This window comes from Penaeus japonicus, unplaced genomic scaffold (genome assembly GCF_977035675.1).
Source record: "Penaeus japonicus unplaced genomic scaffold, GWHDUDI00000001_assembly GWHDUDI00000028, whole genome shotgun sequence".
Taxonomy (NCBI): Eukaryota; Metazoa; Arthropoda; class Malacostraca; order Decapoda; family Penaeidae; genus Penaeus; species Penaeus japonicus.
The window spans coordinates 2,505,188-2,519,086 of NW_028234430.1; the positions used below are offsets into that span (position 1 = coordinate 2,505,188).

The 13,899-nt window shown below is 42.3% G+C and overlaps 1 protein-coding gene across 22 annotated transcripts in view; it reads right to left on the bottom strand.

Moving 5' to 3' along the window:
- Positions 1–8,910: 8,910 nt before the first annotated feature.
- Positions 8,911–13,899, bottom strand: part of gw (trinucleotide repeat containing adaptor protein gawky) — a 60,813-nt gene continuing 55,824 nt past the window's right edge. For all 22 annotated transcript variants that reach the window (XM_043005155.2, XM_086553231.1, XM_086553230.1 and 19 more), the window contains 2 exons: positions 12,283–12,402; positions 8,911–11,529 (listed from right to left, as the gene is read on the bottom strand). In XM_043005155.2, the coding sequence (XP_042861089.2) occupies positions 11,152–11,529; positions 12,283–12,402 (498 nt within the window). In that variant the 3' untranslated portion in view covers positions 8,911–11,151. The remainder of the gene's footprint in view (positions 11,530–12,282; positions 12,403–13,899) is intronic.

Here is a 13,899-nt window from a genome sequence, read left to right on the forward strand (position 1 = left end):
TGATACTGCCGAGTGCAATCATATTTGAAAGACTAACCTATCACGTTATTCCTAATCCTACAAAGATACCCGTTCATACATTTTTTTTCCTAGTCACTCGACATATCTCTCTCTCTCTTCCGTGAATATGAAGAACTTGAACATTTACCGATATAGTTTTTTTATTTTGTTTTTCGGCCTATAAATTGTAATAAATTAATCATTTTCACTTAAATGTGGGGAAACGAGTCATTGAGAGCGAGAGTCTGGGTGCTCGTGTATAGTAATGGCCGCTGCCTTATTAGTCAAAAAAATCCGTACGACATTAGTTTTTTATTTCACAGGATTTCGGAGCATAATAAAACAATACATTGATTTATCATGTCAAATGTTCCGAAGTTAGCACACGCTCTAGTCGCAGGCCATATAGGCCAAACGAATATGTTTACAAACGAATATGTTTACCAATTCCTACGTCGTACTGAAAACCCCTTGGATTGCCGACACGAAACACGGTTTACAAAATGTCAAGGCCTGTCATTACCGACACAGGCAATGGGATGCAACACTATAATGAAAGATGATTGCAGTCACCTCCTCCTCTTCGTTATTCACTCGTTCACTTTCCTTGCTAGCCCCTCCCCCTTGCTTTGCTTATCCATTATGCCACGTATAAAGTTTATTATTATATTTTTTTATATTATACATTTAGCAAATCAGAGTCGTATCGCCTTCCCTCTTCACTAGGAACACACACAATAGTTATAACGGTGATATCACATGGAAAAATGTATGATTTTCTTAACATATTTTTATTGTCTTCGAAATATATTTGTTTTTAGACAAGTTATTCCAGATATGCAATCAATTAGCATTTCTTTACAGTAGGTAGAACAAGAAGGTCGTGATCTTTACAAAACGATTCACTATATCCATCAATTTTTATATATCTACAAAAAAATATATCTAATGAGCAAATAAAATGCAAGAACAGGATTTAAATGTTAATGCAAAACAATTCAAGTACTACTTACTTTATCAATGATTTCCATGGGGTATTGAGCAATTCTTGATTATTTAATTTGCATTCTTCCTGAGCTAGAACTCTAACCCAATTCATTTCCAAAGGGTAATAAAAATCAAAAGTTAGGTGTAAACACTGAGACCAAATTTATTTATGCATATTGGAACATCCAGTACAAGAAAGCCTGTATAAATAATTATATTAAAAGCATCGCTGACCTGTCCAAGCACACTGACCAGCTAGGATATGCATCATGTGGCGTGGTTATCAAGAGGTGCCAAGGGCGGGTTGGCGCCGCCCACATACTGCCCATCCACTTCTGCGACGTCTGACGCAGAAGTGGACATGGGGTGCCAACTGTCGTGGGCCACCGCCTACCTGGCACAGGCAGAGGTGTCGTGTGGTGCCCCGCCCTGACTAGCTCGTGGGAATGTGCAGTGGTACGGGAGGGAGGACAGGCCAGCCGTGCCGGGCCACCCACCACGCAGCCTCTCCCTGTCCTTGGTGCTGGCCAGCTGGGCCTGGCGTGAAGGGTGAGGAGTGTGGAGTGTGGAGTGACCTCTGGCGCGGCAGAGTGAGCACGGTAAAACCTTGTGGCCGCCTGCTAACATGGCAACACAACACCAACATGTGGATACACGGGGGAGGCCGCAAGCACCGCCCTCCCAGCTCCTGATCGCGTCATCCTCTAACACACGACGGCCACCAGGATCATAGTTGGCCACTCGATCAACCACCTCAGCCTGTGGACTGCGGCTGACTACCAGACGCTGCAGGGCTGAGAAGACGGCGGAAACGGCACCTTATTGCTCCTGGCTTCATTGCTACATTGGAGGCGTTTGGGCGTATGTGGGCAGTACATGAGAAAGTTGGTGCGAGGGGGAGGGGAGGAGGGGAGGGGGAGGAGGAGAGGAAGGGGGAGATTGGGAGGAGGAGGAGGAGGAGGAGGAGGAGGAGTGAACGGAGGAGAAAAGTGGAACCCACATGGTTGTCTCTGGGGGGATGGTGATGGCAGGCAGCCCCGGCAGCAGTTGCGGCGCGTCATGTCACATGGAGGTGGGGGCCCCGGCTGTCACGGTGTAGACTGAGGCTTGCATACGGGCAGGGACCGGGGCCACTGAACACACAAGAGAGGCACAAGGGGAGCACCTGACATGGCTGCAGCAGCTGTGGCTGCTTCGAAGAGGGATGGACATTTCAAGCATGCCACGTGGGTTCCAAAAGAAATACGGTGCATAAAAAGAGGATGGTGATCAGGTTGGGTCAGGTAGTGTTAAGGAGCGGGAGGATGTTAGAGGGGCAGGATTGTAGTGGGAGGGCGGTGGGAGCGTGGCACCTCCTGGGGGTGAGGGCCCACAGCCAAGCACTGCAGCCACAGCAGCCTGTCAGGCAGACCTGGCGCGGGACCCTCAGGACTAGACAAGCTCACTGGACGAGGAGGCTGCAACGCGCCCCCCGCCCTAGCTGGAAGGACACACTAGCAATGCATGGGGACTTTTGTAACCTCAACACGTGCTGCCCAGCGCCTCACCATATGAACGTCAGAAGTTAAGTGTGGTAACCCTGAGCAGGCAACAAACCATCCCTTCACAATAGCAAGTACATTTTTATAACTTTTTTTTTTGTAGACTTTAATATCTGTAAGTTACCTTAGCTTAGTCACGTATTAGATGCCACCACTACACAGCATAGAGAGACACTATTAAGCTCTTTTACATATAAAGTGAAAGCCTCGACGTTCGGACCACCGGTGCTACCCTAGACCACATCCTGGCCATAATCACCTTACACCTACAACTTCAACAACAAAACCTCACAAGGACACTAAGATAATTCCCTGTTGTAAAAGAGCTTAGACCAGACTTGAACACATTCTACATGTATGAGCAATTCGCCAATAATATACCAGTGATTCAATCTCATATTACTTGAGGATAAAATACTGGCTGCAACAACCATTCAGGGCATAGCATTAGTCAATATTACGCTAGGTCCTGCACCAACGACCGTTGCCTTGCACATCTAAAAATATAGGTATAAAACGTACATCACTCATCTAATACAAAATTCTGACTCGTTACCGGTGCTGATGTGATAATACCATATAAGTTACATGGAAAGACTTGCCTGTCTAGCCTCGGGTGGAGCTATGGCAGGTTGCCGCCCGTGACCCCGGGGCCACCTGCTGCCCCCACCGTGTCTGGGCAGGGGGGGCGGGAGGGGGCCCGCCAGCCTCGCCCTCCTCCGCAGGAAGGGAGTGGGCGAGTCCGGCATTCGAGAGGGGGGAAAGGGGCATTATGGCAGCGGGATGCCACAACGGCAGCATCAGACTGCGGCTGCGGGGTGATGCTAATACACACAACAAATGCTTTGGTTCACCACCGCGCACACATACTCGAGAGAACGTGCACGGAGCGTGCGATATGTCTTGATGGTAGTATCAATAAGATACAACTATTATGCCCTCATCAGTTTACAAGTCCCTAATCAAAATGTCCAAAATGAGAACCGCGAGAACGCAACCATCACTTCATTACATCTAGGTGATTAAGAGCAACACTGGAATCGGTGACAAACGAACACAGCCTAGATTGTTTTGTGTATTTTCCTACAAGAAGACATGATCAGATAGGCTAAACTAAAGAAAGAAAAAAAAAACTTACATTCAAGCTATAATTATATAAGAGAAATATTTGCTATTGATCATATCCAAGTTATCTACTACTTTAATTTGGCACCAAAACCAAGAAGTCATAAACCTATCAAGTTGCTACAAATGGCACCCTTTACTTCCTTCATGGTATCTTTGGAATCTCAAGTTTGAAATGCATTTCAGTGTTGACAAAGCTGCAACAATTGTCTTTGAGGTGCAGTATGGAGCAATGGGTGGTGGTGTGGTGGTGGTGGTGGTGGTGGTAGTGGTGATGGTGGTGGTGGTGGTGGGAGGGGGGGTTAGGAGTTAAGGGGGAGGGGGAGATGGGGGATGGGGGGGCTGGAGGGTGGCCCAGCATGGCTCTTTATCGGCTCTCGCTGGCCCATCCTCCAGAGGATCAAAAATTCTCATAATGGCTCTCTTATACCTCACTTAAAGAAATGTGGGTTATGCAGCTGCAGTAAGCAATAAGTTTCATCATCAACCCTCCAAGAGAGTCAGTAGAAGGATTGTGACAATATTGTGACATGGCTGCAATCGTAAAGTTGGTTATCAACTATTCTACATATAAGCACACAATAAAGCCAGGTTTGAGGCAGGCTTAGAGTCATGATGAGATTTTGAGACAGGAGGGGGAAGATGTCCGAGAGGGTGGCAGGAAGCTCGGCCAGCCACCTCGTACTCTCTCACCCACCACCACCGCCGCCGCCAGGCTTCAACCCAACGCCCACTAGTATTACACTTCTCACTCTCCAACATGATGGTAACAAAACCGAGATCAACTACTCCTCAGCTTTATTGTTATTTTGACGAGGAGAGTTTTGAGTAGTCGACTGCAGATTAAGTCACGCTTTGACTGCTTGTGTCAAGTTCGATTAAGCTACAGTTATTACCACTTCATGGAATCAACTGTGTATATTTTAATCTATATAGCAATATTAAAAGAATATCTTGACTTGTACATAGTCAGGTACAAAAATCATAATACAAGTTTTATCACCCAAAAGCCTTAACTGGAACTCCAAGGATCTTTGGAATCAGGACACTTTTACAACAGGAATTACTTAGCACATTTAGGTGTGGGATGGCCGTCACCACACAGGAACCACAACTTGCTTAAGGCAACAAGTTCAGCACTGGAAGCAACAGTACACAGAGGTGGCAGTAGCAACAGCAACAGCATTACCAGCAGTGGTAGCTATGACAGAAGTTTTTCCCAGGCCTTTAGCCAACTCAATCTTTCCAGACAGCAGCTGATGCATACCACTGCCCTCCTTACTGCCACCTGGTCGACTGCTCCCTGAGACCGGCCCTGTGGATTACCACATGCCCGCCATCACTGCCTACTTGCTGCCTCTTAATACCACAACCTTCGTCTTCGTGCACTAATTAACATATAGCTCTATGGTGCATTTAACCACACTTATCACTAATAGGAAGTCCTCGTAGGCCCTCGGCTACCACTTTCCAATGACAATGAGGCAGGGTATGATAGCACTCTCAAGAGGCTGAGCTTCTGCTGTTGCTGTTGCTACTTGAACTGTGCTTTTTTATCCATTTTATACATTTTATGATTTTTTTTTATTTCTTTTTTATATATTTTGCTTTATTTTTATGCTTAAGTTTACTGAGGTCCAGTGCATGAGCTAGTTGCATGGCATGTTGACCCAGTCAAGAGGGGGCATGCCAGCAGGGGTGGTGGTGGTGGTGGTGGGGGTGGTGTCATGACAAGCCACCACAAATCAAACACAAGGCACATGTACGTTGCACTTGCTGAGGGTGGTGAAGCCCTTGTGTCTGACCAGAGAGGGGAGTATCACACTTGGATTCAACTCACAACCATAACAACCTTAGGAACCTCACACCATACACTCTACCTGGCAACATTTTTACTTTTTTTTTATTTTTTTTTTCTCTATCTTTTATTAAATGCTTTCTTAGTCTTTTTTTTTGTAGAGATGCCAGGGTAGGACTACTGACTACATTCTAGAGGAGGAAGTTGTGTGAGGCCCCTAGGCAAGGAAGATGTGTAGGACCTGAGGCCTGGCCAGGAATGTGCTTCATTTGTTAGTATCTGGCACAAAGTTTATGCTATGCATTTTCTTCTTGTCATTTCGCAAGAAGTTTGGAAAACAGGGAGGGGGTAAGGCCAATACAGGAGAGACTTCTTTCATTAAGAGTGGGATGTGCTGGAGGGATAGGGCGGGAATTCAGGGGACGGGAGGGGGAGGGGGAGGGAGGGGGTGTCAGCTGGCATGTGTGAGAGCAGAGTCCTTGATGAGGCCTCAGGTCCAGTAGCACTCCCAGCACAGCACCATCTGCGCCCAGGTCATGCTGCCTGCCCAAACTATCAGTACATCACCACAACCACACTCTTACTAAACCACACTCCAATACCAGTTAACATACATTATGTGCTAGTATATATATTTATATATATATATATTTATCTATATATTATTACTCATCCACACAATATTGAGTACATCAACAGTCTTTCAGTCATTAGTACTATAGTAACCCATAAAACAATAAAATCACCAGTCATTAGTCAGAAAACACAGTATTACATCACAGACAAACTAAAATCATTATAATGACCCCAGTCATACTAACACAGTCAGCAACACTCTGAGTGTCTTGATGCCGATCGGTGTGGAAGTGTGACATGCAGTGTGGGTGGGTGGGTGGGTGGGTAACAGTGTGGGGACAGCACAGAGGACGGGTGAGGGTGGGGGCTGGGATGCCAGCGGGCCAACTACTGAGGCTTTGGTCCTCCATCAACAGTCCACAGATCACACGTAGCACCAAACACAGCTTGTGCACATATAATCAACCAAACAAGCCTTGCTTCCCTGCAGCGAGCAGTTACTTTGTCACAGGTTTTTTTTGTATACCAATAAAACAATCATGAAGACCAGTTATCACATGAGATGTGAAACAAGGCTTGTTTGGAGTTCTTGATACTGAAGACGCAGGCTAGGACGGTAGTTATAAGTCTGTAGTTGATCAGCAATATGTCACAACTACACTTCTTTTTCTCAAGAGGAATGAATAAGGCATTGCGCTTCTTCTATAGTCACCCTAAAGCATGAATCTATCATGCATCACTAACTGTCATTCTAAAGCATGAAATGTATGTCATGCAATCACTTTAACTGTCATCCATGCGCATGAATTTACATCATGCATTACATACGATTGTCCAAAAGACATCCTTGAGTTTTACATGTGCATCAATTTTATGCATCAGATTATTTTTATGATCTTTGTATTTTGATAACATATTGCACTAATAATGAGAATAAATGCAGGAGACGGAGTTTCCAACAACAAAATCCTTACACCTATCATTCGTCGAATGCAATGAATGAGTTTGGCCCTTTAGTCAGACTGGGAAACTCTAGATGTGAGTCCTGCATAGTTCATGAGAGAAATGCACAGCAGCAGGCTGGACTACCAAGAGCTGAGTGGCAGGCTGTTCTCCAGAATCTAACAGTGCTGTTCTTTTCCACTGTGGACACAGACTGTTGATCAAAACTGGAGTGGGAACTGTTACGTAACACAATATTGCTATAAATACCCCCATCTGGAGGCAGTAATTTCCTTTGGCTGAATAGCAGTGTTTCTTTTTATGTTTAGGCACAAGTTCCTCATGTCAAAGCTTACGAAAATGGGGCCGTGGAAATGCTTTTCTCAGCCTTAAGTGTTTAAACTCTGCAATGTACAACAGTCTCACATCCACTGATAAAGAACAGCAACCTGTTCACCAGCACTGAGCAGATTTTCCGTCCCCTGCGTCACAAAGGCTTCCTGAGAAAACGCCACTAAGCTGACCTCATCACCCTAAAAATTCTATGCAACCTAATCTTAAACAAACTAAATAATTACCTATCAAATAAAACCTACCATTAACAATTAGTTCCTCCTTAAAGGCAGAATAACAATCACCCTAGCAAAAATCACAACTGCGAAGAGAGGTGTAGCCGCCAGCTACAACTTAGCAAATGCGAGATGACTATTAACCTCAGGTAAACCTTGGGACACAGAATACATAACCCTAGATCTAAAATAAAACACCCCAGAGATCCCTCTCAGCTAGAGAGTGTGCAGTGGTGGCATCTAACGCTTGTACAACTTGCAGCACGGTCAATATACACGGTGTTGTCTAGGTAAATCATTTATAATAACCACAAAAATTAAAAGTTTGGTTCTTGTACATAGTTAACACAGGGAAAGAAGGCGAGTATCTTAACTGGCTAAATAATCTTGGAAGAATTACTGTTAGGGTAGCTGAGCTTCAGAGGAGCACGGTGTTCACCTTTATTTTGGGGGCAACCATTACCACAGCTGCACTAACACCATATTTGAGATTGCTGCACATAAGACAAAGGAAACTAGGAGTTCCAGTGCTACCAGGTAAGTCCGAGCTCATCTAATTTTATCGTAGGGCTAGGACCAAATCGGTCTGCCACACACGGGGCCTGGACCATGAGTCATTAGCTGGCATGTGCAAAGGTCCTGACTCATCACACTAAACTATGCTGGTACTGGAATAGTGCCCGGCTCTCACGGTGCTCCCCTGATAACGCTACCCAGGCTTCAGGCCAAGCTAACAAGCAAAATCATGGAGCAAGCATCTTCACTGTTGCTCAACCAGACAGTGATAGTAGAAACAGGTCTACTGCTATTAAGGGACTAATGCTAACCAAGGTGGAGAAAATTGACAAGTATTGACAAGTACCAGAAATGGTGTACCTGGCCTGGTACCTGACCTTGACAGTTTTACACTTTTTCCTAATACTATAATAACCCAACCCCTACTACACATACCACTAAAAACTAGAAAACATTTGGTCAGTGCCACAGAAAGTATGACACCACCAAAATGCAAGGAATCATCAGAGCTGACCTTCAGAACAGCTGGAAGTTGGACAGCTACCTATCATTGCTGTTATACATGGCAAAGTTAAGTCTTGATAATGATGATTCTCTGCCTTGCTTAGTCTAGATTTTTGGCAGACTGGCTTGATTATTCATTGTATTTAGATCATTAATCTGAAAGCTATAATATTGATATGGCTCCAAAGTATCACTACAGCTAGAGGTCAAGATAATATCCAGACATATAAGGGCTCTGTCACTTACAATATATCATCCTCAAAAAACAAACTTATGGTGGCACTTTGTTTATACTCCTTTTCAAAACTGTACAAAATACTGAATACGGAAAAATACTACACCATGACTTGAGTTCATAAAACAAATTACAACAATCTCCTTTTTTTTTTTTTTTTTGTGCTTTTTTTTCTTTTTCTTGTGGGGATAAAAATAGTAAGTAAAGCTGAGCGACAAAGAGAATTAATAGTAACATTATGAAAGAGTGGACTGGACCTATCACTAAATCTCACATTTAGCATGATTATTTGCAGCACCATTGTTTGTCAACCCGACACTTGGTACGCTGCTGACTTACTCGTGGCCACGGACCATACAGCATCACTGCAGATCGCCTTAATGTTGAGTATGCCTAAGTTATACATCTTAATTTGATTGGTTGTCTATTATTCCAAGAGTACACTGATTGGCTGGATGTTACCAAGGAGATCTCAAGTGATATTGTAAAATTCATACCACAGTGCAGCCTAGGCTGATAGCCACAACCACAATCCCTCACACTGCTCACCACATACCTGTGAGAGGTGGTGTTTAGTTAAGTGAGCAGGTCCACTGGTGCTGCTTCACTAGTGATGTGTGCTGTGTGAGGCAGACAAGGTGGTTTCCAACCTTGAGGCTGCTGGAGCAAGAACCTGGGATCTAATACCCAATCATAACCTTTGGACCACTGGTGACTATTATATCACAACGTCAAACTTGCCAGAAACTACAAGAACACACACTGCAGTGTGCTTGCCTCATCACCTCTTGGATATCAGTGACAGCATTAATAAACACTAACAGCAAGAACTGTGTGACTGTGTTCTCTGACAAGCAGCAGTAGAAGGGAGGTGCACCCTAGGGAGAGGGAGGGGGAGACCAACGAACCAAAGGTTGCGTGGGTTCACTGTGAAGTGATGATGTGGATGAACATCTTAATAATGATAATGCGAATGAGTATGACTGAGGGTGGCAAAATTGAGGGCTTGCATGACGACGTTATGGCAGAGGCCACAACATTCAGTCTGCTTGATGACATTAAAGCAGATCTTTGAGGTCCGCTTGTTGACACTGCAGAAACCATAGTATATTGTCTGCATGACTGTGCCATTGCAGGCTTGAGGCCTGAACAACAACATCACAGTAGACTTGGAGGCCTGCAATATGGTGACACAGCAAAGACTTTAAACAATATCAGAAGAGTAACAAAATAGCAGACTTGGCTGACTGCATGATGTCAACAATGCATGGCCATAAAATAAGCCAACATGATGACAGCAATACAGACTTGGATGGCTAGCATAACGACGACACAACAGAGACCTAAAAGAGGCCTGGATGACAACGGCACAGCAGAGCCCACGTGAGGCTTTCATGACGACGACACAGCAGAACTACTGGACGATCCGAGGAATGCTGCTTAGCTCCTCACTGCACCCCGTTTCTACCTAATCACTAGACTGAGGAATATCTGCCGAGACCTGGAGAGCTCCATTGTACATATGAGCAGATCTTGTGTGGAGGATGTAAATCTTACAAGCACTAGAGTCTGTGGTGGAACTTGAGATACATAAGTAAGCACATTTAAAGTATATATAATTATCCATATAGGAAATATCACACAGAGGAGTGCTATCACTGAACAATTCTGCAACTTTTAACTATAAACTTAATTATATATTTAACCTAGAGCTTAGAATTTATTCCTCTTAAAACTAAATATAACTTAATTGCTTATCTTTTGGTACATTTACATCAAAACACTGCAAAACTGTGTGTAGGTATATTCTTTTGTTATCATATAATAAGACTTGATTCATGGTAAGAACAGACTTAGATAATATTGGCATTTAAAAGTAGGACCAGTTATCCGACTGAAGCAAAGGACGAGCGCAGGCAGTTCATCTCTTACTTCAGTCGAGCTTGCACCTTTGTTTCTCCTAAAATAATGGTCAACATCAGCATGTCAATACAAGTAACTTTGTATTTAAGTCACAGCACATGAACTGTTTTAGCTCCATGGTCTATATGTTGGCCATAAAGAGCATCAAAATGATTGATTTTTTTTTCTTGTGTGTGCTTGGAGCTAAGTCTTTTAAGGCATTGTGTCTTAATAAAAGTGGGATTGATATACACAAGTATGGACCAGCATAATTATAAAGGTGTATGGGTAAGACTGGGGCTTACCCTATGTAGAGGCAGGGCTCTTACGTGTGGTGTGGTATCACATTACCACTGTGGTTACTGCACACATTCTTTTGGAAAGTTCCTTTTTTTTTTTTTTTTTCTTACTTTTTTTTAGGGGGGGGGGGCCATGGCACTTACCTCCTCTCCTCCCTTACATGGACTCAGAGGTGAGAAGGCCATCGGGCAAGTAGGGCTTAAGTGAGGAAGGTGTGGCACGGTGTGGGTCTCCCTCCCCTATGTTGGCTCCGCTCCACAGTGAGGAGCCGCCTCCGGGGCCGCTGCTCCAGAGGTTGGAGCTGTTCCCGTTCCCCCAGGAGTCCACCTTGGACCCCCCGGAGGACTGGGAAGTCGGTGTGGAGCCGCGGCCAGACCCTCCCCAACTGGAAGCGTTGGTGGGGCCTGGCGTTGGTGGGGCAGCCTGGCCTTGGTGGGTGGGCTGTCCCATCACTTGCTTCACTTCGCTGTCATTGGCAAATTCGGCCAAGATCGTCGTATTGCTCAGCAGGCAATTGTTGAGATTTCCTTGTGCCTGAGGAATAGGAGACAAGTAAATAAACGGTTATTTCTACAAATATCAAGCAAGTTTACTCTATAAAGGGAAAAGCAGGAACATAATCATAAACTAGAGTGTCTACTAAAAAACAAACAAGACAAAATTTTGCAATGAAATTCCTGAACTATCGATGCCTTTACAAACACACGTGTTGCAATGCCCCAACTGATATGTGAATAATTCCCATCTAGTTCCCCATGGCTAACTGTCACATTAAACAACACCACAAACCAAAATGAACACAAAATGAACATGAACTTACATATTTACCATTAAAAGCACCAGTAATAAGGGACAATACTATAACATCCAAAAGAATAAGAAGCCAATTTTCTAGTAGTAAATAATATCAAATACTAGAAGACTGGCTATACCATTTAAATAGTGATTAAAAAGCATTTATGAAGCATGATAATTCATCATTAGCTCAATCACAATAGATCCTTTCTTTCAAGCTAAGCGCTCCGGAAGAAAGATCTATTGAGGTCTTGGTCTCATGAATGAATCATCTTTCTAGCTTACAGTTCAACAAGCATGGGCTGCTTCAAGGTATTTGTGATTTATTTAGAGAGATCTCTTCTTTTCTCCTCTTTCATTATCTCTTTTTTTTTTTTTTTTTTATTCACTCTCTCTCTTGCTTTCTCTCTCTCTCTCTCTCTCTTTTAAGACTTTGGCCATATATACGACTATGATTTTTTGAGATCGCAGCTTAAGGTTAGAGTTTTGTACCTTGGCAGCCTCCTCTCGTGAGCCGTAGTTGACGAGAGCAAAGCCGTGGTTGAGAGATAGGTAGAAGTTGACCAGCGGCCCGTGCTGCATGCACAGTGTCTTCAGGGTGGAACCATCAATCTGACAAAAAGATGTTGAAAAACTTAGGAATCTTAATAACACTACCTTATCTAAGTAGGGGTTGGGGGTAGGGGGGTAAACAAGTAAAAGTGAGTTTTGCTTCAGAGTGAAAAAGTGACCAAATCAAACAAAATAATAATCTAGATAACAAAACCTAGAGAGCTACACATGTAAGGGAATAATTCTCAATAGTCCTACAGTGCCCTAGAGCCTCACTGATATCAACTTGGTATTTAAAACTATAAAAACGAAGAAGAAGAAGAAAAAAAGTGTAAAGTCAAACAGAACATAATTCATCCTTCTATGTAAACCACTGTAAGATCTGACAATGGTTTAAAAATTCCCCAACCAGTTAGCAATAAAGTTGTGCTTCCCAATTAGCCATCATAAAGCTATCCTGGAACTTTCTGTTATCAATATAAATCTAAAGCAATCACAGATTCAAAGTGAAAGGAAAAATGGAATGGCTTTCTCCACAAATATTTGAAAATCTTAACTACAACAATATGAATCAAAATATGATGTAGCAGTGGAATTCTTAATTCATTCCTCAGATTTGGAATTGCAATTTTCCCTATACTCAAATGTGAAAAAAAAAAACACAAAAAAACCAGTGTATTAAACATTTGGCTTTCAATACAACTCTTAAAACTTTGAATTCTGGAAACGCAACTGAGAAAATGGAGATGTTGCTGTGTTGTTTCCTTCTCATATCCAGTTCCTAAAAATTCATGAAGTATCAAATAACAAAGCCAGCTTTAGAACCACGCTCGCTCACTCACTCACTCACTCACTCGTTCCCTCATACACTATGTACTAACTCCTGAAGTGTATATCATCTGGATATATCGGACTACATACACAAGAATGAACTTGATATCCAAACGGTGCAAGATAGTGACGGATTCTACTTCAAAAATGAAATTTGACAAAAGTTACCATGAACTAATTATTCATAGCACAAATAAACTGAACAAAAAATTTTAAATATCAAAAATACCTTACTAATCATAGTAATGGTAAGATATAATAAAATAATATATACAAAATATACTACTACTAATAATAATACAATTAATAATAAAATCAAAATGAATATGATGCTATTATCAAATATCAGATGGGAAAAAAAAAAAAATTATATATATTATATAAAAATATAAAATATATATTATATATATATATATATATATATATATATATATATATGTATTTGAATGTGTATGTGTGTAAATATATGTATAATATATATATATAGATATATATATATGTATATATGTATATGTATGTATGTATTATGTATGTATGTATGTAGGTATGTATGTATATATGTATGTTTATATGTGTGTATAAGTATGTATGTGAGCTTATGTGTATGTATGTGTATGTATGTGTATGTATGTGTATGTATGTGTATGTATGTATATGTATATATATGTATGTATATGTATGTATATGTATATGTATATGTATATGTATATGTAATGTATATGTATG